Consider the following 27,113-nt stretch of genomic DNA (forward strand, 5'->3'; position numbering starts at 1 on the left):
CAGACGAAGAAGAGTGGACATGCCCCTGCCATCAGTGGGAGAAATTTAAAAGGTTCCGCCAAGAACGAGTTAGTGAAGATTGTGTGGACGCTGCCAAGCAGGCAGACCATTCAGAATACAGCAGCTGATATTAAAAGAAAAAAGACCCTAAATCAAAGTAAAGGTAGAGCATTTCTGTGTGACTTGACACAACCTGCAGTTCAAATACACGTGCCACATTTTTACTCTTAAAAAAGAAAAGAAAAAACACCTGAAAATTGTATTTCTGCAAGGCCATGATGATACCTAAAAAGAAAGTAATTTCTTTTTATTTAAAGCCCTTTTAAAAAATATATATATAATTTATTTTTTGTATAAGCAGTCCGTGGTAAGGGATAACATTTTTGCGGGGTTGTGCGCCTGAGGGCAGTGATATAATGAAAATTAAGAAGCGACTGTAAGAGTGCCGTCACAGTTTCGTAGAAACACGGCCCATCGCAGTCACTTTGAAAATGTCCTCATTTATTTAAAACAATATTACTAAATATTGAAACAGAGTTAATTATCGTAAACGAAATGTTTCTATATTGAGCAGCTGTGCACACCTTATTTTTAAGCCGTTTTTGCTAATAGCTTTACACTTCTCAAACTGTGCGCCAAGCGCAATAACGAGGTATTTTATTGCTTTAGAATAATCTTCTGCTGCAATTAGTTTGTCATATATTGTCATTACAAGTCTATTAAAACATCAAGTCATTATTTGGGCATCCCCGGGCTGGGGAATTAGAATAAAACTATCTTTGCCACACGGGTCCCATTTAGATTAATGGAAAAATATGTAAAACATTTCGTTTTAATTTTCTTCTGACAGTGTTTTGCATACATGCATTTTCTCCGCCTGCGCTGTCCCTCATTATTTATGAAAGCAATCTCGACCAACACATTACCGGGCTATGAAATACTGCTTGCAGCCTAATTGATTCCCGTCACAATTTTGTGAGGTTATAATCGTGTTAATTGTAATTTAATCTCTCTGGGAATACCGGAGAGATGTATTTAAATACAACAGTCGAGCGAGCTGGGAAGATTTTATCAGTTCCACACATAATAGAAATGTCATGTAGAATTACACAGGCAGACAGGGATGCATTCCTCTAATCTACAGAGATGTCACCTACATCGTTCACTTTGCCTGCCCCCCATTTCCAAATGTTACGGAATTGGAAAGTCGTCTAAGTAAGTGCAAAGATACCATTTGTTTCACCTTTCAGTAGACGAGGAGGGGAGGGGCGGGGGGGGGGGGGGGGGGGGGGGGGGATTAAAAAATACCCAATAATAACAAGATCATTGGGCGGAAGGTAAGCATGATATTATATGTGGCTCATTAACCTTCAGAGGGTGTTGTGCTCTTTTTTTTTTTTCAAAACATAAAGTGACCAAATCATTTCCTGATCAGCCACAGACGAGCTGCCCTTTTTGCTTTGTCTCTGCATGATGCCATGTGCTGCTTCCTCTGCTCTGAAATCTGCCTTCCTGTCTGTGGGGACACCTGTTGGCACAGAGCAACTTGGAAAAGCCAGCTTGTCTCATCAGACTGGTCGCTCTGTCATTGCTGGACTCTCATTCTACTGCGCTCTAAACAGTTATTTTATTAATGGCGGCAATGCTACAAAAAAACTAACTAAAACTTGACTAATCAAAATAATCAATGTATGTATTTAAAGTATACTAAATATTTCATCCATCTGCATACTTTCACATTAAAAGCAAAGTGTGTTTGCTGAATACATAAGATAAAGTATACAGATGGAGGGAATATTTAAGACTCAGCATTATATAAAGTGGGGACTGACGCTGTCTAGGCAGTCAATCATTTTATTCATTTGCTTTATCTTTATTTCTGCAACTTTTTAAAATATTCTCACTCAGATCAAAAATGCATCAATAACAAAACACCTAAAAGTTTAAAAAGTTAAAGTAAAGTACTTCAAAGTTTGATGAAAGTCTCCACTGAGTGATTTTGAAACAAAGTTACACCATAATCAAAGCTCATAATGCAACCCAGAGGTAAAAGAACTCATCTCTTTTAATTACTATAGTTTTTGTCACAAGGATGAGCATAAAGACGCCCGAGATCTGTTCTGAATGACCTACAAAGCCTCGCAAAATAACTCTACCTAAGTAATATTTTGGGGAGGAGGTTTATTTAGTGGAAGTCAAACAGCAGCAGTGTTTTCACCAAATTCAGGGTATAATTTGGTTGACAACACACACAACAACAACAACACACACACACACATACACACACACACACACAACACACACACACACACACACACACACACACACCACACACACACACACACACACACAAGCTGAAGGGGTGGGGAAAAAATTATGTGGCCAAATGCCAAAGAGACAGCTTACTGTTAGGGTCTTTGGCTGGACCCAGGAGTGGCTTCGATCTTTTTGTCTGGGCCTGGCCTGGCACAGACACCAACCCTGCCCCAGACACAATAGATCATACAGTAAGAGATAGAGATAGAGAAAGAGAGATGGAGAGAGAGAGGGAGAGACAGAAAGTGGATGAGGTGGGGTAGAGGAGGTATGGCGCCTTTCATTACCATGGTCACCAATGGCACTATTAACCATTCAACACCCCCCCAATTATCCTCCTATCCACAGTCAGAGAGAGACAAAGCCCCAGTCCTGGTCTGCTGGAGCAACATGGCCACTAATCTGTCTCATTCTAACATCACACCCACTTCACTGTCTGTGCAAGTCAGACACGGACAAGCACTTCACAAAGCCCCTTTATGCTTCTGTTTGTGATGAGACAAACTTCTCTGCCTCGCTCGCTAACGAGTTCATCTTTATGTTTCGCTGTTTATAAGATTAAAGTTCCTTAGATGCCAATTTAATATCGGATCACCTTAATCTCAAGATAAATGATTCATATAAAGACTACTGCTACCAGCTTGTGTACTTTTTTCGTCGAAGTTAATGGTGAGCCTGACGCCACACGCCTTCTCCATCAACACACAATCAACCACAGGCTCACAGCTGTCACAGAGAGAGCTGCATGCCATTACTAAGGAGAATGATACAAAAAAAAAAGCTAAATTGTGAGTTTATTTGCTTCCATCTGTGTTTTCTTTTCTTTTTTTAAAAAGCAAGCAGGACTTTGATGTTTGTGAGTCAGACCCTGCACAGGGGGCTGAGGCCTGACTTGAAGTCTGGGGCCCAATGAATAGATCCACAACAGTGGCTTGTTGTGTTTGTTTACCCTTTTGCCCAGCTGCCTGGACCGTGGAGATGGGAGAGCATTTATCATGACCTAGGAAGAGCACAGACACACACACACACACACACACACACACACACACACACACACACACACACACACACACACACACACACACACACACAAACACACACACCAACACCACACACACACACACACACACACACACACACACACACACACACACACACACACACACACACACACTGCAGAGCATGCCAAGAAAGCTGCAAGGGCAATAGTCCTTGTAAGTGAGTTTTAAGAGGCAAATACTGTCGACACATGATAGTTGCAGAGTTGGTATTGCTGAAAACAATGTGAATTGGACCTCAGCAGCAAAATTAACAACAGTTTTTTTTTTAAAAGGGAAAAAAGCTACATAAATCAACCTCAATAAAACCAAAAATCACAAATGAAATCCACAGTTTCCACACTGCATTTTTGTGAAGCAATGAGACGATGGCTGAAAAGTTTTTGAAATGTCACTTTAGCCACGAGACCAGCAGCCTTTCCAGTTTCCTTTGACCTCCACGTCCCAGTTTAGTCGTGTGGTTCCTGCCATTTCTTCTCACCAGTTGTGTTATTTCCTTGGCACCGCGGCAGAGAGTGTTATTATGTTCTGAGCCTGCTTCAGCGAGGGCATGTCTATCATGCTGCCGAGGAAGGTGAACGCACCCTGAACAGGTTTGCAACACAAGGGAGAACACAGAGAGAAACATGAGATCAGACGTGCCCAATAAAACACATTTGATCCTGATTTGCATGACGAATGCTCGGAATGTCTCGCGTACAATATAACCCTCGAGTGTTATTTAAACTGACATTTAGCAGCAGACATATTAGTCAAAACAAAAAATCTGCAGAAAAAAAAAAACCTTTAGTCAAAATTGTTGTCAGTGGCTGGAGGTAAAGATTATGAAAGGCAAGCACCTGTCACATTGTAAGACAAAGGGAGAAATCCTGCTCACCATTCAAACCATTACGTACACACTCCCCTCTCACACACAGAAAGACACGTACACATGCATACACAGCAGAGGGATGGGTAAGATATGAATCCCTCGGGCGATGCTTAGTAGGAGCAGCCCTGGCAGTGAGAGAGGTGTAGGCAGATTGTGTATTACCTCAGCAGATAGACCACAGAGCTCAGCACACAGGATCCAACCATGCACTAAATTAGGAACAATAATATTGTACACTTAATTGGCCCAGCTCCCCCCACCCCTCCACCCTCCTATGTTGTCTCTGAGAGTCACCCAGGGGTGTACAGTACGTATTCTCTGGAACTACAGAGGTGTGTATCACAAAAATTGTGTATCACAAAAGATCGGTCTGAGTGATAGAGCAGAGAAAGACCCCGGACCTGTCAACAGACAGTCGACACAGATATTTTACTGTCCTGGACACGACCATTTAAGGGGGAGGGATCACTTGAAATACTCTTACATCATTTATAAAAAAGGTTTTCAGTCAGTGCATCTTCTGAATGATTCACAAAAAAATATTACTGTATAAAAGAATAAAAATGGAATTCAATTGTCGCTGCAGCTTGAATACAGTTGCTAAAAAAATCGATTAAGAGCGAATACTAACAAACTGATAACCAAGAAGAATATACAGAGTCACATTTTGGGTTAAAAAAAAATTTACATTTAAGGCAAATGACACACCCATCTATGGAGCTGATGAATTATAACAAATTAATAAAATCACCTTCACACTTACATTTTATCAGCTACGAGAAAAAATGTTAAGACATTTTAGACCAAAACACTGCCATCAGAGAGAAACTCCACTGACTTTTCAAAGTCTGAAAAAAAATGCAGTTTTACTTTTCTCAAAGGATGTTAACATTACCTTTCCCTCCTTCTGATGTTGGTCAAAAGCAGCAATGAGCTCTTTGGCCCACTGGACCCTCTCCTTGCTGGGGGAGAACTCTTCTTGCACAGCTTGGACCTGCCCTGGGTGGATAACCTGCTTACCTACGGAGAAACACACACACAAAAAGAAAATTAACTGTGCTAATTATAACAGCGGGGTTTCAGTGCCTTCAAATGAAACCAAAAAAAAAGAAGAAGAAGAATGTGTTCTAAAAACAATGCTTTTACTTGTTGATATAGAAGTAATACAATTCATGCACGACTAAAACTAGATAAAATGCTTATTTTCATGTGAACTGCTGCACAAAGATGATAGAAAAAGAAAAGCAGGCTGAGAATTAGGAAGGACTGAGGCCGAGAGGCAATGAGAGAGGAGAAGCAAGAGAGGATTGTATAAGTTTCAGAATGATGATAGTCAGGAAGCTGAACGGGGCCAGATGATGCTATGCATTATGACAGATAAAACGTGTCTCCGCTCTGCTTGCAGCCCTGCTGTTAAGCAGAAATGTCACTAAATGCTTAGTAAGACTTCATTATGTGACAGAAGTCATCTAAAAAAAACACACTTACTGATGAAAGAACAGTTTGTGAAAGAACAGTTTGTGGGCATACACAGGTAAGTACATCACTGGAAATTGACAAGGAAAAACAAGGCTAAATAAGACAGTGCAATGTATATGAAGTGTTAATTTTAGAACCACAGTGAAACAGTTAATAATCCAATGTCTGAATTGACACGTATCATTTTTCTATATTTAATTTTAGGATGCCATATGACCAGCAACCCTGGCTTCACAATGACACTGATCTTAAACAGAATCCCAACATGGATTTTCTGGCTCCATCTGCCACAATCCCCCCACCTTCCCGCTCCCACTTCCTCTCAGTTAAATGTGGGTGAACGCCACAGACATAATCCCATGTACATTTGCAGATCAAACTTGTAGTGATAAGTTAAGGTTATGAAACGTCTGGGTGAGAACGGCGGCTCTGAGGCAGCCAGCAGGAACTCGACACTTTAGGGCTTAGCACTGTCGCCAACAACAAATCCTTCAAGGTGGCTGAGCGGGCGGGCGTGCTGCACGGGCTAAGAAAAAAAAAAAAAAAAAGGAAAAGTGTCTCTCTCTCTTTCTCTGTCTCAGGCAGCAGCAAGGAGGGGGGAATTCGCCCCAGGAGAGAGGAGGAAAGGCAAGGAGGGGAGACGAGGCGAGAGAGAGAAACCCTCTCTTCATCCTGCTCCACTCACCCTGGTTAACCCTAGACAAACCCGCAGCGCTCGCACAATCAACACGCCATCGTTAAACGCTCGAACAATTACTTATGAGCCCACATAATTCATAAACGGCCATTTGTAATAAATAGACACCTTTTAGGAAAGTGTGCATATGACAAAATATGTTCAAAAACCCATTCTGTGTGTTTGTGTGTGTGTGTATTTGCGAACTGCCAGTGACTGCTGATGGGGGTTCAGTGTGTGAAGCAGAGATTGTGACAGCCCATTTTCTGTTGAACAAACAGCCCGAGGACTCCCCAGGCCACTCTGGAGTTGTGTATGAATGTGTACTTGTATGTCTGCAGGCTTGTGCATGTGTGCATGTGTTTGCGCATATGCCACTGCAGCAGTTAGTCTGATTCATTTCAACATAAAAAAAAGGTAGAAAGCAAATATTATGTGATAATTTTTCAGTGGAACATTGTGCCTGTATGTTTACCTTCTATCAGAAGTGAGGGAGGACGAGTGTGTGTGTGTGTACACCCTTCTCTGCCACCTGTTTTACTTCTGGGCAGAAGACGGGGGCATGTTTCCACACAGAAAACCACCAGGTTTATAATACGGAGAGGGTGTCTATTTGCGTCAGTGTGAGGGTGTGTGTGGTTGTTTAGGACAAGGGGAGAATGACAGAGCGAAGAAGCAGACAAGGGTGACTCAGGTGCCCTCAATGACAACCCATTGGTTCTCCTAAAATACATCAATCATGCCCTCCAGCCAATCCCGGCCTGCCATGTGGTGCTGGCATCTCATTGGAGGATTGCTATTTAGCAAAGTGCTCTCAAGCGAATGATGGGCAGGGTCCCAGGGATGGAAGTGAAATGTGGTCCCTAAGAGCAGAGAATTTGTGGAACAGTGCTGTTTCTGAGCAGCAAACATTTTCACAGGGATCACTGAGCCTTAACAGGAACCTGATTTATAGCGCATTAAAAATAAGTGCTAACAAAGTAAAGAGTGAACTGATAAAGAACTCAACGGATGATATTCCTCCCCAACATATATTTGCATAGGAGTTTGGCTTAATTTCTGCTAACCAGTAAACAGCAGCGAGTGTTTACGTTTGAACAGTGTGTTCCGTGCTCAGCACTAATGGGTGCTGTATGCGGCTTAGTTAGTGCCAAGGTCAATTACTGCACAGGTAGAAGCTTTTGGCTGCACCGCATTATTGCTTAAGCACACTCGGGCCAGTAATAGCTACTAACTAAGATTATACAGAGTGCCCATGGCTTGAAAGCCACTAATCCACTGCTTTAAACAGTTCTGCTCCATATCAAATCAAAAGCATTTATTTCTTCAAATGACCGTTTCTGTTAATTCGTTTTTAAAACGTTTGCTTCATGTAAACCACACTTCAGATTTCTTTTGATTCTCTGTTTGCTTGGAATCACGCCGAGTCCAACAACTAAACAAAAACAGTATATTACACGTCTAATAATGGTACTAATGTGAGGAACCCCTGTACTAAACATAATATACATTCTGAGTAAAATTGCAGCATAATTAAAACAAACAAACAAGAAAAATGTAAAATATAAATAAAAATAAAAGGCACTTGGCTATAGTGCAATATAGAGTAATTCTGAGATAAACACAATCAAAAGCATGCACACAAACATGCTGCACCAGAGAATAGAGGTGGCAAATGAGGTCACCTGGAAGGGTTTCTGTATGAGACAACCAAAACCAAAAAATCAAAAGCAACAAAAGAAGCTCAACTCCAGACTGATAACGTGCAAGGTAACGTGTGTGTCGAGTAGATGTTCAGAAGAGTGTACAAAGGGATTTACGCTTTTTGTGCCAGTGCTTATTTTTTCTCCATCTTTTCCCAGTGTGATTGGCGACTAATGTCCGATGCTGTTCTGCTAAAATGATCTGAAACTGGGGCAAAAAATAAAAAATAAAAAATCCTAGCCATTACAAATCCATGAAATTCAGTCATGTGTTGCCTTAGTTTATGTGGATCTACACCACACGGGGGGGGGGGAAGCTACATATATTTTGGATTTTAAAATCTAAAAAATGGTACAAAAATATCAAAGAATTATTTGCAGGATTGCAAGAACAGTGCCTGCAAAAACACACTGTGGGAACAGGTTGTCCTGCCTTCTGTGGTCTGTTGCAGGCAGTCTGCAGGGCTACACACACATACACACACAGACACACGCACACACAAAAAGCATGACCTGGCTATAGACACACTATCACACACTAATAACTCCTTTTAATTATACATACTCAAGTGCACACACACCCATTCATACAGGCACAAAAGAAATGTGAGATCTTCATTGCAGTGTGCAATACAAGTATATAAATAACAAATGAAAAGCCAAAGGATGCTCTGTCACCTCCCAGTGTTTCATGTAACATTTTAAAGCATTTATCAGCTGGTTCATTCCCCATTCTCATTTGGAGAAAAAAAACAAAACAAAAAAACCCCCACATGTAACAGAGGGCAGAGGGAGTGAAAGCTGAACTGCCTGTATGCCGCTTGCAACAGGAAGTAAGGGATGCCCGTTGCCATGCTATATTCAGGAAGATAAATTAAGAGCAACAGATGAGAACAATGTGAAGCAAATGCAGAGGTAAATCACAGTGACAGATGTGATGTCTCAAGTCATGACTTGAAGGAACAAGGGCAGATTTCAGATAAAGAAACAAGAAACTTTACCTGTGAAGCCCATGAGAGCGCCTTCTCTGGCCTGCTGCCTCAGCCCCTCCACATCTTTGTAGTCAATGTAGACCAGGTCAATAGCCTGTAGCCCAAAGGCTTTGGCAGTCACAACCACCCTCTGCCTTGCATAAAGGAGCTCTCTGGCATCCTTGGTCCGTGTGGCACCTTATGAAAAAAGTCCAAGGACACATGCACAGTTTGCCAGACAAGATCTCAAAGAGACGCTGTTGATCTGTAAGTAGGTGTAGGTTAGATGAAACTGTGATGGGCGATGAGCAGCAGGTATTACATAAAGTACACTGACACATCCTTTTATGTAATAAAAAAAAAATCAAGGTTTATTCTGTCATTTTTGATTCTTGCTGCCAAACAGTCGATTGGGATTATTAACCACTGGTCTCTGTGCTTCATTACCCATTAACTCTGTCCTTTAAAACAAACCTACTCATTGGGTTTAATGATAAGAAACAAAAACCAAAGAATAATCATTTAGACACAATGTCCTTTTTTACTCATGTGACCTGATTCAGTGAATTAGATCTTTGAGTTCCAGCACATTTACATTTATACATTTATCACTTAGGTATCCCACGTCTGTAAATCATCCCTTATTTCGACTGGAAAAAAATGTCTTCCCTTTTCCTGCAGTTCTGCAATTGTGTGTTCAAAATTGAGAACATGTGACATGCATTATATTTAAAGACTAGCAACTAAGCTTGTGCATTTTACACAAATTGATCTTCTCTGCCATGAATCCAGGAGGAGAATAAGAGAATTTGGGGTCAGCAGTGTCAGAATGTGAAATAGCTACCTATGCTTGCACAGAAGTCATCAGAGCCAAACACCACGCCATCATGGTGCAGACCAACCTTAGGACAAAGCGAGCGAATTTCCTCACACACCGCCTGGAAAGAACAAACACCAGCCCGATTGAGATGGGTTAAAGTAAAACAGACGAAAACAGGCTAAACTGTAACAAATGCTCCTAATTTTACACTCGTCACCACAAAACTATCCTAAGTACTCTTTCTGAAATCTTTAACATAAAGGTAATATAATAACACACATCATTTATCTCTCCCAATTACACTCCAAGCTTTCTTTCCTCAATGACTCATATTATTATACCAGCCCACTAAAGGTGCCACCTGCAGGTATGTAAACAGACACCTGGCTCGCGGCTCTTAAGGAAAAGTTGCATATCAAGCCTCCCTGCTATTTTACACAAGGTTTAATTTGTTAAGACTGAAGCAGTAAAGTTTTTAAAACCTGTAAGGTAATCTTAAATGTTTCCTGTTTTTTTTATTGAAATGATTAAATGTTTACATTTTTGCATATAACAGAACAGTAGTTTGTGTTAAGAAAACACGAATCACTAACACATCGTGGAGCTGCTTTATTTTACTAAAGGAAAACAAAAAGTTTTTCAAATTATATTTCATTGCTCTTCAAAAAAGATTTGAAAAAAAAAAATCAAACAACAACAACAACAAAAGCAAAGACTAATGGCTCCAATTATTACGGGGGAAAGTAAAACTTTAAAAAAGAAAGAAACCCTTTTGAATGCGATTGTCTGTGGCGAAGGCTGTGAAACAATATGAACATGTTTCCTGCTTTTGTTGGCCTCCAAATTAATTTCACCACTAGCTGTGCCACAGCGAGTTTTTTTTCATGCTTGTAACCCTGGGTTCAGTCTGGGCAAAAAAAAAAAAAATTACAGGGTGTTCTCAAGACAGCACACAGAGCCACCCCCTGCCACCAAAACACATATACTTCCAACCACAGTCCCAGAATTAGGCTGAAGAACTAAAAGACAAATCAGAAGAAGCAATGACAGCTGGTTTCTCCCCAAATGCCCCAAACCGTGCCCTCTTTTCTCGTGTAGCTGAAGGTCGTGATGTACTATTACCAAAAAAAAAAAAAAAATCACTTTGATGCTATCTGAAATATCATTAAGAACTTTTGCACTGTGACGATATTAAAATGGTTCTAATTAAAAAATGTCAGCGTGTCTGAAGAGGACAGTCAGAGAGAGGGACACGCGACGGAGAGGTAGAAAAAAAAGCCTCAAAAGGCTCGTTTTGAGGGGGACAGTCTGAAAGCTTTGAATCCCTTTTATTTTAGACATGTGGGGTTCTCTGCTCACTGATGCAGTCTTTAATCTAAAGTGAACAATGGACAAACAGAAAAATGTCTTACGCATGCAGTTTTTTTTCCTTTTTTTTTTGTGTGTGGAGGGGGGAGATGTTGTTTGTAATTTACCTTAAAATTGAGCAGGCCCACAGCGGTTTCCACAAAGGTGATGAGGCGAATGGGTTCTGTCAGTGCCCATCCTTTCAAGTGGTGCTGAAACCTGTCAACAAACTAAGCACACGGGGACCATTTCATGCTCGTGCACTCATTAACAAAACCCACTGTTTCTGTGAAGCGAATGCAATAAACTCATTTGCTCTCGCTACCCTGTACAAGATAATACACAGGATATTTGTGCTTATTTGGAGCATTCGATACATGTCTTAACACTTACCATAGGAATATTGAATTTCCATATGTATAATCATCTTAAACCCAGTTACAATTTCTTGGATAATTTGTGCATCTACTCTGCTGCAACCCTCAGTGGACTTTCAGCGCACTATTAGTTAAGCGAATGAGAAAACGCAACAGAAAGAGAAATCTGAGGCACAGAGCGATTGTGTGGTTGTGTGTGTGATTTTAAAAACTGGAAGGAAAAAAAATATTCAGCAGTAACAATCGTAAATGATTTGACACATCTTTCAAAAGTCACTGTGGGATAAGACAGAGAAGGTGGAGAGAAAAAAAAATCTTAATGTGCAAAAACTCACTTTTGATACAAATCTTGACACCTTTATTACTTGCACTGTTCCCATTTCGGTCCTTATTCAGAGGCACATCTATGAGGGTTCAAATAGCGCAGAGAGCAAGCACAGGAGAGCGGCAACAAAAGCAAGTGAAATGAAATATTTTACATTATCACCAGGGTTCCCCCCTTCGTCTGAAGTCTTCTGCTCTACCTTCTTTCAGAGGCTCTGCACAACTACAGAATGTGCTCCCCCGAGACTGTGTGCACACATGTAAATGTGCACACGCACGCCCCAGCACATGCGCACACACTCACACACAGCAAAACCAAAGAAGAAACAAAATACGGAAAAGGGGAGAAGAAACAAGATTTAGGATGTCTTTGAGTGTGTTTTACTGTGACATTATTCTGTTTTGCGTCCCTCCTCCATGGCAGGGAACAGGGAGACTGGAGCAACAATCAGAGTGTGATGTGACATTTTGGTGAGGCCTTTATCCTGCACGACTCCTGCTAATATGCAAGCTCACCTAAGTAGGCCTTTAAAACCAAGTTTAATTCTTTGAAGACCAAAGCATTCCAATTTTTTCCAACAGACCAGTTCACAGCTAGCCCTGGACTGCCAGTGGGGTAGCCCAAATTCCTAAATCTATCATCTGGAAACACACAAAAGCCCCCTCCGTCAGATATTTCCTTTCAAAGCCAGACAAAAAAAAAAGACAAAAAAGAAGAGAGTGCAAAAGCTCAGAGTAGAAATGTCTACCTCCATGTCCCCCCCCCACCCTCCCCCCATGCCGTTTTCTTCCTCTTTGACACACTGGGGGGAAAAAAAAAAGAAAGGACGGTTATAAATAACCTCAGGTACGGTGCTACTATTTTTCTAAACGAAGAGCAAAATAACCCCCACGCTCACACTCACCACTCTTGTTCTCAAAACTGAAAGAGTGGGCCTCCATTGAAGGATTTCAAAAAATAGGGGCAATTTTAATCATCTCTCCATTCAATCTCAGTTGGATAAATCATATCTGAGAGATTTGCATAAATACAAACCATCAAAGTCTTTTCATCTTCAAAGAGGTTTTCAAGACCCAATAGGCTTTGTACTGTAATCATCTGAGGTCACAACCCTGTGGGAGCAAGGTTGCTATGGCAACATAAAAACTAACGCTGGGGGCTTAGCATAATATCCCCCCCCCTCCTTCACAAACACAGGAAGGGGTGCGGGGGTCCGAGAGGGAGTGTGAAAAGAGGGTGTAGATAAACCTATTTCTGTGACAGAGGAAACTAGATAGATATGGCCTGTTGTGGGGAAACCTATCTGATATTACACACGGAGATTACCACCAAAACGCTGCGCCATGCAAACCCTAACAAGGCTGAGTGGACTGTTTGGTTTCCACCAAAGGGAAACAAATGACAGCTCCACGCAGTACCGCCGGCTGAAAAGCCTCCGAGGCTTTCTGATTACATGTTTATGTCCTTCTGCTGTATTCTCCTCCTCAGCTATTATACACTTTAAGGGTCTGATTTACACTGCATACAAGAGGTACTACAGTCCTTGTTCACTGGTACTCGGATGGGTGCAGCAACCATTAGCTATCAATGGCTCTTAAAACTAGGTCCTGTTTAAAATGTTATTCCGCCCAAAAAGGGAAAAAAGAAGTAACGTTAAAAGAAGAAATAACACCTCTTCTCTTCATTCAAAGCCTTGCTGCAAACAAGGCCTCTGATAATTTCGCCACCCAATCATGAAAAGAGAAGGAGGGGGAGATAGAGCTAGAGAAAGGAGGCTATAGTGGGACAAGTTTCAATTAATTTTCTTCAAAAGGGGGCCAGATTAAATGTTTCCGGCCAGCTGAAGTGTTCATTTCACAGAGGGGAAGCGGAGAAAGGGATGAGGGGAGGGGACAGGAGGAGGAGCAGAGGAGGAGGAGCGGGACAGGGTGCGATTCTTTTGGTCCCAGTGCACACCAAATAGTGTGGTGGGCAAAGAATGCACACGGCTCCGAAATCTTTGTGAGAATTGTATTCAAACAAAGGAGAGAGTTACGCCTGTTACAGCCCAATAAGGCCTGTCAGTCACACAAGGGCCGGAGGAGAGGAGAAAGACAGAGGAAAAGATTTCCACACAAAGAGAAACAAGCAAGTCCATCTTTTAGCGACAAATCAGTCTGGAGGTTCCTGAGCTAATATCAATAAAAAGGGAGGAAAATAAACAAGTGAGGGGATTTACTGCACTGCCTTACAAGAGTGGAGAAAATCAGACACTTGTTTACAACACAAGGAACATGAATGCGCACACAGACGCACAAAAAAAATACAAAGCGCTAGAGACTGAAAAAGTTGGGAGGGATGGGATAAAGATAAGACTCAGGTCCTCATCGAGTGCCACCAAGTTCACTTTGTCTAAGGGTACATATGCACCAACTGATGCAAAAATCATACTGGCAAATAAATCAAATGCTTAAAACAAGCAAGCTACCTACAGGCTTTTTCTCTCAGGGGGTACAGTAACAATATAAAGGGCTAACTTAAGTTTTTGCATTAATATTAAAAAAACCCACCACATAACATAAACACAGTTATCCACAACTTAAAGCTTTCTAAGTTGGCTGAGTCACAGCATAACAACACAAGTGGATTTTTTTAAAGTAAAAAAAAAAAAAAAGACTTTCTTAAGTGAATAAAAGCAGCCAAGGGAGAAAGGAGCTAGGGGAGAGAATTAGTGAACACCTGTCAGCAATTATACTTGCAAGAAAGAAAGGGCAGCAGGAAATAGACATGTTATAATTAAAGCCACTAGTTAAAAACTTCCTGCTCCTTCCCTCACACCAAGTATGAGCATAAATGTGTGCGTGCGTGCATGTATGTAATAACACAGAGGAAAAAAGAAAAAAAAAGAAGCAGACTAGACATACACCTTCACAACGTGTCGCACTTGTTTAATCAACTGTAACTGTTCTGAATACATGCAGCTTGATATAGTAGAGACCAAAAAAATGTTACTTTAAAAGCTATATCCCCCACTTTGCATTGCTTGCTTGGGGTACTCAATGCAAAGTGACAGCAAGAAAATCATTTAGACGTAGTTCGAGCACCGTGCCTTTTTTATGAAAATGAAGGCCAGCAAATGATGTCGATGCAAACAGTAATTAGACTGGGAATAAATCTTGCTTACCCTGGCATGTGACTGGAGCTGATCATACAGGTCTGCATTAATGATGTCAATGTCTGCTGACTTTTTGGGCTTGACTTCTCTACATCTGTTTTCCTGGTCTTGGCCATCTTGGTTTGTTTTCCTGGTATTGGCCCTACCTTTAATCTATAGAAAGCAGAGGTAGGGCCAATACCAGGAAAACATCTAACACTATTGCTTCATATTAGATTTATCAATTCAGTTTAGCGACCTTTTTCAGAGAATCAACCTTTTTAATATCTGGCTTCAGTTTTTGATAGCCTAACCACGACTGCACTGCCTTTTTTGGCAAGTTTGCACATGCGTAAACATTTGCAACATGCTATATTTAAAGGTGTATAAGAATAAGAGAAAGTAATGAATCTGAGGCATTCTGGTTTGGCTATCGGGTATTACATTTGATTAAATCAGTTCTTAGACACAACAGGACACTGTTCACAGCAGTCCTCCGTGAGTTCACCAGAGGCAGAAGGCACCATTGCGCTCTTACAGAAAGTTATCAGGCTTCTGAAGTTAAACCGAAGAAATGTCATCTGTTTCTTGAGCAGCAGCCAAGAAAAACACTCTGTCTGTCCCTGACAGGGATCGATTCCCTCTTTTACTTGGAAACGGGAAAGCTTGTTATGACTGCTTTGAAGATTCCCGAGGTTTCTTCTTACTTCATGAGTTTGTGCAAGATCACCAGTGCTTTTTAAAAGACTGTCAGAGTTCAAAGAAAGAAATGCAATGGGAACTTTAAGTGCAGCTGTTTTTTTGCTGTTGTTTTTTTATTTATTTATTTACTTTTTCATACATTTTTTATAGGCTCAGAAAAAAACTCAACTTGTGACTTTGAGCCTATTTTGATTTTGAAAAACAACAGTTATTTATACATGACGATGATGATTTTTCACTCACCCATTGCACTTCCTGTGTGTCCTCGACTTTGGGCAACATGATGGCACGAGGGAGAACCTTGGCCTTCAAAATTACCTCCAGGTCCGCCTCAGCCAAGCCACTAGACACCGAGTTCACTCTCACACACTTTTCTGTACGGCCCAGGTCCAATTCCGCTAACATCCTCGGAATAGTTTCTCTGGCTTCTGTCTGTGAAAGAAACCATGATTTGAATATGCAGCATATAGTTGTTTTAAAATAAAAAATGAAAGTGTGTGACATTGTTAGATTAAAAACTCTGCATGGTGAAAGCACGTACAGTTAGATTTCATCATTGCTATAGTAGTTATCTACTAAAACAAAATGCTCAAAATGAAACATTAAACGTGCATGAAAATACAAAACCAAAATAACATAACATACATCTGCACTCTTTTTTCCTCTGTAGTGCATCTATATCCAGTTTGTCAGAACAGAAGCTGCACACTCAGCTTTGTTCTCTCAACATAGGCATTGTAGGATCTGAGCAGGAAGAGAGATGATGAAAAATCAAAGAGAAGCCTACACTCCCTACTTCTATCGGTAACACAGTAGCACGCACTGCAATATTCAAACCAGATGCTGGCTACAGGAACGGAGAGAAAGATGGATGGAATGGGGAGAGAAGCCAGACTAGGGAGAGCAGAGAGGCTCAGTGGGAGAAATGTGGTCTGAGTTAAGCAGCATGAGGAAACGGTGGCTTAGGAGTTGTCAGCTCAGATCAGAAGCTGGAGCCTTTGAGTGCTTGTGTATAAATGTGTGTGTGTGTTTGGGAATTCTCATACTGGGATTTTTCTCCTGATTCAAAGACTACCACTAACAAAATGTTAAGAAATGTACACTCAACCTGCTGCCAATTGCTGGGTGAACCACAAAAATGTTCCGATAACTCGTGAAATAAATTTCAAGTAATTCAAATATTGCACCGAAAAATGCTGGCAAATGTGGCACGATGCCATGTGACGTAACTCCCTGGATCACGCAGAGCATATAGTAGTGCATCTAAACAGGGTGATAATCAGCAGACTGACAACTAAAATAAGTGTGCGCATAAAAGAGAACATATAGACAGACATAACATATTGAGCCCATATATCACAAACGCTTGTAAAAACTCAAGCGGACAAGAGTCAACCTTGGTTCAGTTGTATGAGTTTAGGGGGTACTCTCAAGGGTCACAAGGACTAAACCAGTCCTAGCTCTGATCTCCTGGAATGCAGAACTGTATGTGATATTATAAACACCCTCCCAGCATCAATAAAATGCGGTATCAGAGTACATATCAAAGATTTCCTTGGATTTAATAGGGTTCATGAACAGGCTGAGCTGCTGTGTGTCATCTTTGTCTCCTTTTTGCCTCACTGAAAGAGACAAGAGGGATTGTCACACCATATGATGAGGGCACTGTGATCTTTGACTCTTACTCAAATTTTGCTCTCTCCTCCTTTCTCCTTTCTCCCATAAGCCAACACAGACCCGCAACTCGATTGCAGTAACTTGAAACGGACGGAGGCGATTTACGCAACCATAACTCACTATTCATAAACCTGCTACTTGGTGGATAAAATTCTGTCTGTCCCTGCGTAGTTCATGGTGACTAGAGAAAACTGATCTGTGAGAACTGCTGGCTGTTTTATGTGCCAGGAGTCACATTGATCCCTGACCAAATTAAATAAATAGATACCCAGAAACGATCAAAAAGCGTGCTTATAACGTCCTCAGATCAGAGACGGGAACGCTCCCAATATCTTTCTCAAGGCTCAACCTGATATACTGGTGACCCGCGTGTATAAAATTCTTCTTATGCAAGCAGAAATCACTCATGAAAAGGACAGATGTCTTTTCTTCTCTTTTCCAAGGCCACGGCAGCAGAAGTGGTCAAGGAGACGGGCTGGGGTCTCATATAAAAAACTCTTACAATCAATTTTCATCTTAAGAATCCTTTAAGAATCCTTAAAGATGGAAAACATAGAACACTATGAGTTATTTTGCACCAAGAAAATTTTAATTTTGAAAAAGTGATTATTCTGCTGTTTACGTAGAGACACTCAGGCCTGTGGTTCTTCGGCAAGACATTGTCAGAGTCGTGGGAGGGCTGGAGGTGGCCAGCCTGATGCAGGCTAGCACAAAGAAATAGACAACCACTTGCACTGACATTCGCAACTATGGCCAATTTACCCACTAAGTGCATTTCTTTGGACCGTGGAAGGAAGCCAGAGTACACGGAAGGAGAGAACCACTCGAACACTGGGAGAACATGCGAACTCCACACTGAAGGCCACTGTGCTGCCTTTTACGAACATAACAATAAGATATGTTAGTGAAAGGTGACAGGAATTGTTTGTCACACCGAAGGCTTTCTTGTCCTTGAGTTATGGAAGGACAGTGAAAAGTTAGTTTGCAGATTTGACAGACTTTATTTGCACATAATTGCCTTGCCTTTCAAAATAGCATCTCTCTGTTTTTGTTATCCACTAAACATTATAAAATGGGAAGCTACAAGGCAGGTGCGGTCAGTTTAAGTTGTTTTGTGATCTGAAACAGAAAATGACATTCTCAGAGCCTGTCTAAGCACCTTTATTTAGTCCTCAGCATCTTTCATGAATCGATTGTAAGCAAGCGATCTAGACATCTGAACACATGATCTTAAGACTAAGTTCAAACATAGAACATTTTTATAAATGAGGCCCCAGGTCACTATTCACTATCCTTACTTTTATCTTCTTTTCCGCCTAAAGTGAGAGAGAGATTATTCTGCCAGACACCTTGACCCCTATGGGCTCCGCTACTCTGAGCTTGAATAAAGCTCTTTGAAAAGAAGATATTTTACATTAATGGACAGCCATCCAACAAGTTGCTTCAAAGCTCCCTCCCCAATCACCTGGTGTCCTATGGAGAGCTCGCCCCAACGTCAGCGCCATCCCCTCTTTGATTCCCTCCATCATCCTCATCATTAGAGGCTGACACACAGGCAGGCAAGCTTGCAAGCAGTCACCCAGGCAGGCAGGGCCGTCGAACGCATAGATGCACATGAGAAGCTTTTCAAGTGCAGAGAGGCTGACCTTCCAGGAGAGCGAGGGCAGCTTCTTAACACACAGCCTGAGCTCTGACACTCAGAATCCTACAGAGTGCTGTATATATGTGACACAGCATGGCTACCGCCTTGTAGACACCAAATCAGACTACAGCATCCAAACTGGTATATGTGCAGTCCACAGCAGGACCAACTTCCTCTTCAGCATCAGATCATGGACTTCCAGCCCTTCTGCCACGTTGCTTGAAACAGGGAACGTCAAACACCCCCTCTGGATAGTCTATACATGTATACGTGTACACACAGTCTGTCCCTTCATTCAGCTTGAATTGTTTTTTCAGTAGAGGCATGATTATGGTGGATATACAGAGGATATGTGACATTTTTTTAAAGGGTATAATTTGGGCTAGACTTATTTTTTTCTCATACAATATTGTTATAATATTGTTATAGTTATAGTAAATAGCAAAAACATTAAGATGTCATAAATTAGCATTATTTACAACATTAAAAAGTCAATGTCATTCTAAAAAAAATTACTCACATCTGTGCACCTGCATTCACAAGAACAGCTTATATGTTCATCCCACTTTTATCATTTCCATTGTGCCTTCAAACAGTAGAGTGCTGTATCTTTAGCCTGAAAGTGGATATAGGGTTTCATGTCTAAGGAGTGCAAGATCATGAGTCACAATGCGTGTAGTTGTTTTTCCTTTTTTTAATACCTTTTAAGATCGGGTGTTTTGCACCCTGCTGTGTAACTCGTGATGCCATTTACAATGAGCTGTAGACTCTCGCAGGTGAAGGCTGCCAGCCTCAAGTGTAACTGTCCACACTTGCTCATCTGTCTTTGTTAGTGTGTGCCAGATTGTGTGCGTGTGTGTGTTTTTGTAGGCTTCAAGTTATCGTGGATGCGTTTTGACAAGTGACATGCTGCACTCTATAAAGTGGAAGTGAGATGACTGACTAATTCAGGCTACGCAGATAACTGAGACGTAGCAGGAGGAGATTCAGGCCTTCACTCTGTCAGTCGGAGGCGCTCTGTGTTATCTGTTACACTGTCAGTGCAGACAACAAGACGTAACTAGCAGGAAAGAGGAGGAGAAATTTGTAAATCATGAAACCTGCCTGTCATTGATGGTCAAAGCTGACAGCATGAGGCAAAAAACAGCTAGTTATTACACACTTTAATTAGCCATGAAAGGAGCTCATTAAAAATCTTTGGTTACAGTTCATTACAAGCTGAAATCCATGATACCATATCAATCCATGAAAAAAAAAAATACAGTTTACATTTTTATTTTACATTCTGTAAAATAAGAAAAGATTCCACCAGTCTTCTCCAAACTAGTGCCAAACTATTGATCTTTTGGATACTGCAGGTTTTTTATCATTTCATATTTGTAGTTTTAAAAATCTTTATTTATTCCAGGATAGCTTTTGGGCCTCTAAAACCAAAGCAGAGTTCTCTGGTCTAATTGTTTACAATTTGATTTGATACCTCAAAACACATTTTTCTGAGTTTATGGCCAATACAATATATATATATGACTCCGTATTAGGGTTGTATTAGGGCCCCTATTACATGACTCTGTAACAGGGAGTTGTTTTGGGGGTTGAGGGTGGCTATACAATATATTTACTTTTGTCTTGGATTGATGCAACATTGTGACTATTCTCTGATCAATACCATAGGCCAAGCCAATGAGTTTAGTAAGTTTACACAAGACAAGCAGTAGGACAGAGACTTCTGAAAAGCGTGGGCAGCTCCTCAATAAGTCACAAATGTAGTTCCATTTCATACATCCCAGACGCATTTCGTCTGTATTTCCTGGAATGCTGTCATGTTGAGTTGGGAGACTGCCAAATTCATGGTGATCACAACAACTTCAGTGCTTGTTGCAACTACAGAAGAACCCAGCTCATTCAAAGACCTTCCTCCTAAACCAGCTTTTTTTCTGACAAAAACTCTCAGCAATGCTGGCAGTTCTTTGTGAGCTTTGGATCAATGTCTGTTGATTATAAGAAGTAACTCCACTATGTTGGCAGATACTAAGAACATCGAACAGTGCCATTTGACGAATAACCAAATAACAACATGTATAAACAAATAAAACCAAAACAAACCCACTATAGTTTGATTACTGCTCTATAATATCAGAATTGTGTGTATGTGTGTGTTTAGTTCTATTGGTATGTGTCCTTTCTATCTAAACAACATTGACTGGAGGTTAGTCCTGTGCAGAGTGTGGACCAAAGAATCATCTGCGGTACAGGAACAGAAATCTCATAGGTGACTAGGGATTGGTACTGGTATCCGGTGCCATTATTGCACAGGTCCTGACATAAATGGTAGTAACCAGACCGAATTTTAATTTGAGATGTCATACACTTTGGATTCTAGCCAATCATTTTACCTTTCCAAGGATAGTAGGTGGGCCCGGGTACGTACGTTCTTTTAGAGCAGAGCTACAGATTAAAAATGCCCAAGGCGAAGCGGTCAAAAGTCTTGCTGTACTTCACAGCAAAAGATGCAAACTCAGCCGCCTGCAACAAGTGCTTTAAGGTGATACTGTGCAAAGGAGATAAACACCTCGAATCTGATGAAGCACCTGGCCACGCATAGCGATTTTTTAAAAGCTGAGAAATGCACCGTATTTGATAGCTTGCTGCAAGACCTCACACCGAGCACATCTACTGCAGGTGTGGTGCCTGTTATCGGACCCGGAGTTAGCAACATCCCCCAAGAACCTGAAGAGGAGAGTCCCAACCCCTAGCCCTGCCAGTGTAGCAGAAATGATGACGGATGATGATGGCAGCAGCAGCCGTTCTTCTCTGGGTGAGTAGCTTAATGTTGTTTGTGTGTAATTTACGTTGAGTAGGCTAACCACGTTATTAAATTAATGCACGTAAGGTGAACTAGCAAACACCGTCATAGTTACACACCCGTAGTAGATGTGGTTGGTGTGAGGTCTTGCAGCAAGCTATCAAATACAGTGCATTTCTCAGCTTTTAAAAAATCGCTATGCGTGGCCAGGTGCTTCATCAGATTCGAGGTTTTATCTCCTTTGCACAGTATCACCTTAAAGCACTTGTTGCAGGCTGCTGAGTTTGCATCTTTTGCTGTGAAGTACAGCCAGACTTTTGACCGCTTCGCCTTGGGCATTTTTAAGCTGTAGCTCTGCTCTAAAAGAACGTACGTACCCGGGCCCACCTACTATCCTTGGAAAGGTAAAATGATTGGCTAGAATCCAAAGTGTATGACATCTCAAATTAAAAAAGGCACCGAAATGTGCGTTGCTTTTTGGTCTGGTTACTACTGTTTATGTCAGGACCTGTGCAATAATGGCACCGGATACCGGTACCCATCCCCAGTAACCTATAAGATTTCTGTTCCTGTACTGCAGATGATTCTTTGATTTACACTCTGCACAGGACTAACCTCCAGTCAATGTTGTTTAGATAGAAAGGTAAAATGATTGGCTAGAATCCAAAGTGTAGGGCATCTCAGGAAAAAAAAAGCATCGAAATGTGCGCTGCTTTTCGGTCTGGTTACTACCGTTTTTGTCAGATGGGTACGGGTATCCATCCCTATTCACCATACATATATTTATATAACATTTGCTGCATTTACAAGCTTTTTGAGTGATGCTTTTTGTCTTCTCACTATCTGCCCACCAATGAAGTCTGACCATTTTACTGCTTCTCAGCTAATTTAAAGACTTAAACCTCTCATCCATGCATTCATTACAACTAGACTCAATTTTGACATTATCATATTCATTGTGTATCATCCAAAATCCTCAGTAAGCCCCAGTCTTCCCGAACCTTTAATGAGTGCCTGTCACAATGCATTTGATTCAAATTTATTATAATCACTCAAACTCCACCCTAAAGCACCTCGTACCTCACCAGTCTTCACAACCACACCCTTTACTACAGACTGCACCCCTTAAAACCACCCACTTATACAGAACCAAGCAATATACCTGGGATTTCTCCAAGTGTGCCCTCACTTGCTAAAGCTCTCTCCCAAAGTGCATTTAAAAGCAAAGCAAGAAGGTTTCGGGTTTAAATCCCCTTGCCAGTAGGGCCTTTCTATGTGCAGTTTGCATGTTCTCCCAGTGCTTGTGTGGCTTCTTTCTTTCCAGCTACTCTGGTTTCCTCCCACAGTTCAACGACATGCAGGTTAGGTTCATTAGTGTCACCCTTGGTCTAAATTGACCATAGATGTGAATGTGAACGTGAATGACTGTATTTCTTCCCACATTTCTCCCTCTTGCAACTCTGAATTGACTAAGCAGTTTAAAAAAAATGGAATCGACGCATACACAGTTAAAATTAGAGATATCAGGAAAAAACAAGGTAAGAAAATGTGGAAGGTATATTAAATACATGAAGGTGAAATTTGTGTGCTGTACAGATTCTCTGAACATTACCACAGAACTATAATTAATTTCCTGCTGAGATTCAACCATGAATCACAGCTTAAACACAATCATTTTAGGGTTCTGTTTTAAAGTAGGCACTCTTGAAGGCTGCACTATATAGTTACTGACCAAGTGAGCACAATCCCAATTAAAACATGTTAATTTACCTTCATGCTACTGATATACAGGTTCACTAAAGCTCATTTGTAGTTAAACTACAGCTCAGTTCAATAAAACAGAGAAAAACCCAACAATCTATGAGAAAGCGATTTGGAGGCAGTGGAAAGGAAAAACTCCCTTTTAACAGGAAGAAACCTCCGGCAGAAACTGGATAGGGAGGGATGGCCTTCTGCCATGACTGATTGGGAGTGAGGGGGGGAAGACAGGACAAAGACATGCTGTGGAATTAAATGCAGAGTGTTGTATAAAGACATTGAGTGAAAAAGGTGAATGAAGAAGAAGCACATCGTGGGAAGCTCCCAACAACCTATTGCAGCTTAACTTAAGGGAGAATTCAGGGTCACCTGATCAAGCTTTACCTATATGCTTTGTCAAAAAGCAAAGTTTTAAGCCTAATCCTAAAAGTAGAGATAGTGTCTGTCTCCCAAATCCAAACTGGGAGCTGCTTCCACATACGAGGGGCCTGAAAGCTGAAGGCTCTGCTTCCCATTCTACTTTTAAATATCCTAGGAACCACGAGTAAGCCTGCAGTCTGAGAGCGAAGTGCTCTATTGTGTTGATATGGTACTATAAGGTCTTTAGAAAAAGATTGGGCCTAAATATTCAAGACCTCGTATATGATGACAAAGATTTTAAATTCATTTCTGGATTTAACAGGGAGCCAATGAAGAGAAGCCAGTAAAGGAGAAATATGCTCTCTTTTTCTAGTGGATTTTCATTTACCTCTACTACAATTTAGAATCTGCCCAAAATAGATGAAACAATTAAAGGACAAATAAGCAAAAAGAAAATAAAAGAAAACAAGAACTGGTGAACGATATATTTTTTAAAAATAAGACATACATTTAATCCATCCATCCATCCATTCGCTTCCGCTTATCCTTTTCCGGGTCGCGGGGGGCCCTGGAGCCTATCCCAGCTGTCATAGGGCGAAAGGCGGGGTACACCCTGGACAGGTCGCCAGTCTGTCGCAGGGCTAACACACAGGGACAGACAACCATTCACACTCACATTCACACCTAGTGACAATTTAGATTAATCAATTAACCTATCCCCACAAGCTGCATGTCTTTGGACGGTGGGAGGAAGCCGGAGTACCCGGAGAGAACCCACGCAAACACGGGGAGAACATGCAAACTCCACACAGAAAGACCCCGGCCTGATGGTGGAATTGAACTCAGGACCTTCTTGCTGTGCGGCAACAGTGCTAACCACCGTGCCACCGTGCTGCCCCATACATTTAAGATGTGCAAAAAACAGACATATTCAACTTATATTGCCATTTTTCACTGTTATATATACAAATGTTATTTTCAAGTGATTATGATTTAGAGCAAGAAACTTTTTCATAGGTTTTAGTGTATGTTATTTATAGCGCTAACTAGTAATTCAAGTTCTTGTTCCCTTAATGCCCACCAATACTTAAACACAATATTAAATTTTATATTTAAATCTCTTGTGAAATAAGAGCTAAAGTATATTCCCATCTCATCCTCCCATCTGCTCCATCCCCTCTCTTCCTCCCATTCTTTAATGTTTTCATCGCCTTGTACTCCTCTCCATCAACACTACTCATACTGGGTTACTTTCTAAGCACTGGGTGGGTTGCGCAAGCCACGTAGCACAGAGTGGTGCTGGCCAGTGAAAACACAAGAGTGTAACAGGATAATGAGAGGCAGAGAGGACCTCTCTGTTCTCCATCTCGGCATTTTCCACTGCCTTGCTCAGGTTCATTCCTCGCACTCAGTCCACTGAAGCTGTAGCACAAATGAGTTTCAAAACGCAACCAGAGGGGCCGAAAAAAAGCTGTTAATAGCAAGTGTACAACTTCTGAAACTGAAAAAAAAACAGACACACAAAAGTATTGCTGCTAAAAAAATTAATAAATTAAAAAAAAATAAAAATTAACAAATACATCAACATTTCATCGCAAAGGATGCTAATCACAGGACTGTCATCCCTCCCTTGTACACCCTGACCACTTGGTTACTCTACCCATGGTTCTCTCAACAAACAGACCAATTGATTCCTGACAAATGACACTTAAAACACGCACGCACTCTAAACAGTAAGGTTTGGACTGGATGGTATTTCTCGTATGGCCAGGACAGGGTCTACTTTCTGGCGGAGTGCATTACATCTCAGTTGTGAGTTTTGGCAGACAGACTGGGAGTTTCTCTGGAGTCTCTGGGGTCTTCTGAGGTGTAGAGCACATGCACAAGCACACGTACAAGGATGTAAATACATGTGCAGTCCCATCCTGTATAATACACACTAAATAGAAATGTTTAGCATTCATAATTCTACCGGTTACCATTATTCCCCAGGAGCACTTTCTGTCAAGAGTTTATTCATTTGAATCCACTTAAACAGGGAGCGGGCCTTTGAGTGTCCTCTGAAACAACACAGTGAGCAGTGAACTGAGGTCACGTATCAGTTGACAGTTGGCTGCATAATTTATGTTAAGTTGCAATTCTCTGGCGTCAGACACAGTTCATGCATAGACCATAGCTCATGCATTGACTGACAATGAGATAAAGTTAATATACAACTATAATGATGACATCCACTCCACAATGTGTCATTCAACTGAAAGTACCAAGACCAGTGGATATTAGTGTTACTGTAAAAACAGAATTACAGAGAAAAGACAAAGAGAGAGAAATGTCTGGCTTAACACTATGCATTACGAATTAGATGCTGTCATGTACACTTAACCATCACTTCCTAAGTCACTAAGTAGAGCACAAAGTAAAGTCAATGTAAAGTGCTGTAAATATAATTTGATTACTCATTTTGAAAATGTGAAATATGGTCAATTTGGTAAAAAAAAATCATATTTTCTTAGACTACAGGGGGCGCATGACATTATTATCCACCTATAGACAACTGCCCTCCAACAAACAAGACTTTTGTTTATTTGTTTATTTTGTCGTAAAAGTGTCACATTCAATATTCTGTTCATGTGTTAATGCTTTAGTTTGCCTTGCATTTTATTCTATGGAGGCCTGAAGACTTTGTGCATCCAATGTAAGAGTATTATATATAAATGAGATTTAATAATGCAAAACCAAAGGTACAGTGTATGGCTGTAATCACAACCTTCTGTTTATTTAATCTTACAGTCTACTACTGACCGATTTCTGTTCATATTAGCACTTTAAACACTACTTTGGGCTCTGATTACTCCATTTATTCACCGACTTTCTATTTAGTTGTATATACTACCTACACTTTAAAGTGAATTACCTCCTTTCAAGCCCTAACAACTGTTCCTAGTTCAGTAACATACTGAAATGAATGCAGGACACTGATGTACAGTGGGATACCAACTGTAACAATCTGTGTATGTGTTTATCTGTGTGTACTTGTGTGCGAATGTCCGTATGTGACTACACGTACACACTCATGCATGTGTGCATGTTTGTAT

General features: G+C 41.0%; 1 protein-coding gene across 2 annotated transcripts in view; it reads right to left on the reverse strand.

Annotated features, from left to right (window-relative positions):
• Positions 1 to 3,511: 3,511 nt before the first annotated feature.
• clybl (citrate lyase beta like) overlaps positions 3,512 to 27,113 on the reverse strand; it is a 68,534-nt gene continuing 44,932 nt past the window's right edge. Inside the window, exons 1-7 of one of the 2 annotated variants that reach the window (XM_042221826.1) lie at positions 16,424 to 16,937; positions 16,022 to 16,210; positions 11,370 to 11,471; positions 9,919 to 10,012; positions 9,105 to 9,272; positions 5,141 to 5,265; positions 3,512 to 3,959 (exon numbers count right to left, since the gene is read on the reverse strand). In XM_042221826.1, coding sequence (XP_042077760.1) covers positions 3,864 to 3,959; positions 5,141 to 5,265; positions 9,105 to 9,272; positions 9,919 to 10,012; positions 11,370 to 11,471; positions 16,022 to 16,210; positions 16,424 to 16,453 — 804 coding nt within the window. In that variant the 5' untranslated portion in view covers positions 16,454 to 16,937 and the 3' untranslated portion in view covers positions 3,512 to 3,863. Of the gene's footprint in view, positions 3,960 to 5,140; positions 5,266 to 9,104; positions 9,273 to 9,918; positions 10,013 to 11,369; positions 11,472 to 16,021; positions 16,211 to 16,423; positions 16,938 to 27,113 lie in introns of those variants that run through there. The other variant, XM_042221825.1, reaches the window with a different exon arrangement.

This window comes from Haplochromis burtoni, unplaced genomic scaffold (assembly GCF_018398535.1).
Source record: "Haplochromis burtoni strain Fernald_Lab_line unplaced genomic scaffold, NCSU_Asbu1 Contig_75, whole genome shotgun sequence".
NCBI lineage: Eukaryota > Metazoa > Chordata > Actinopteri > Cichliformes > Cichlidae > Haplochromis > Haplochromis burtoni.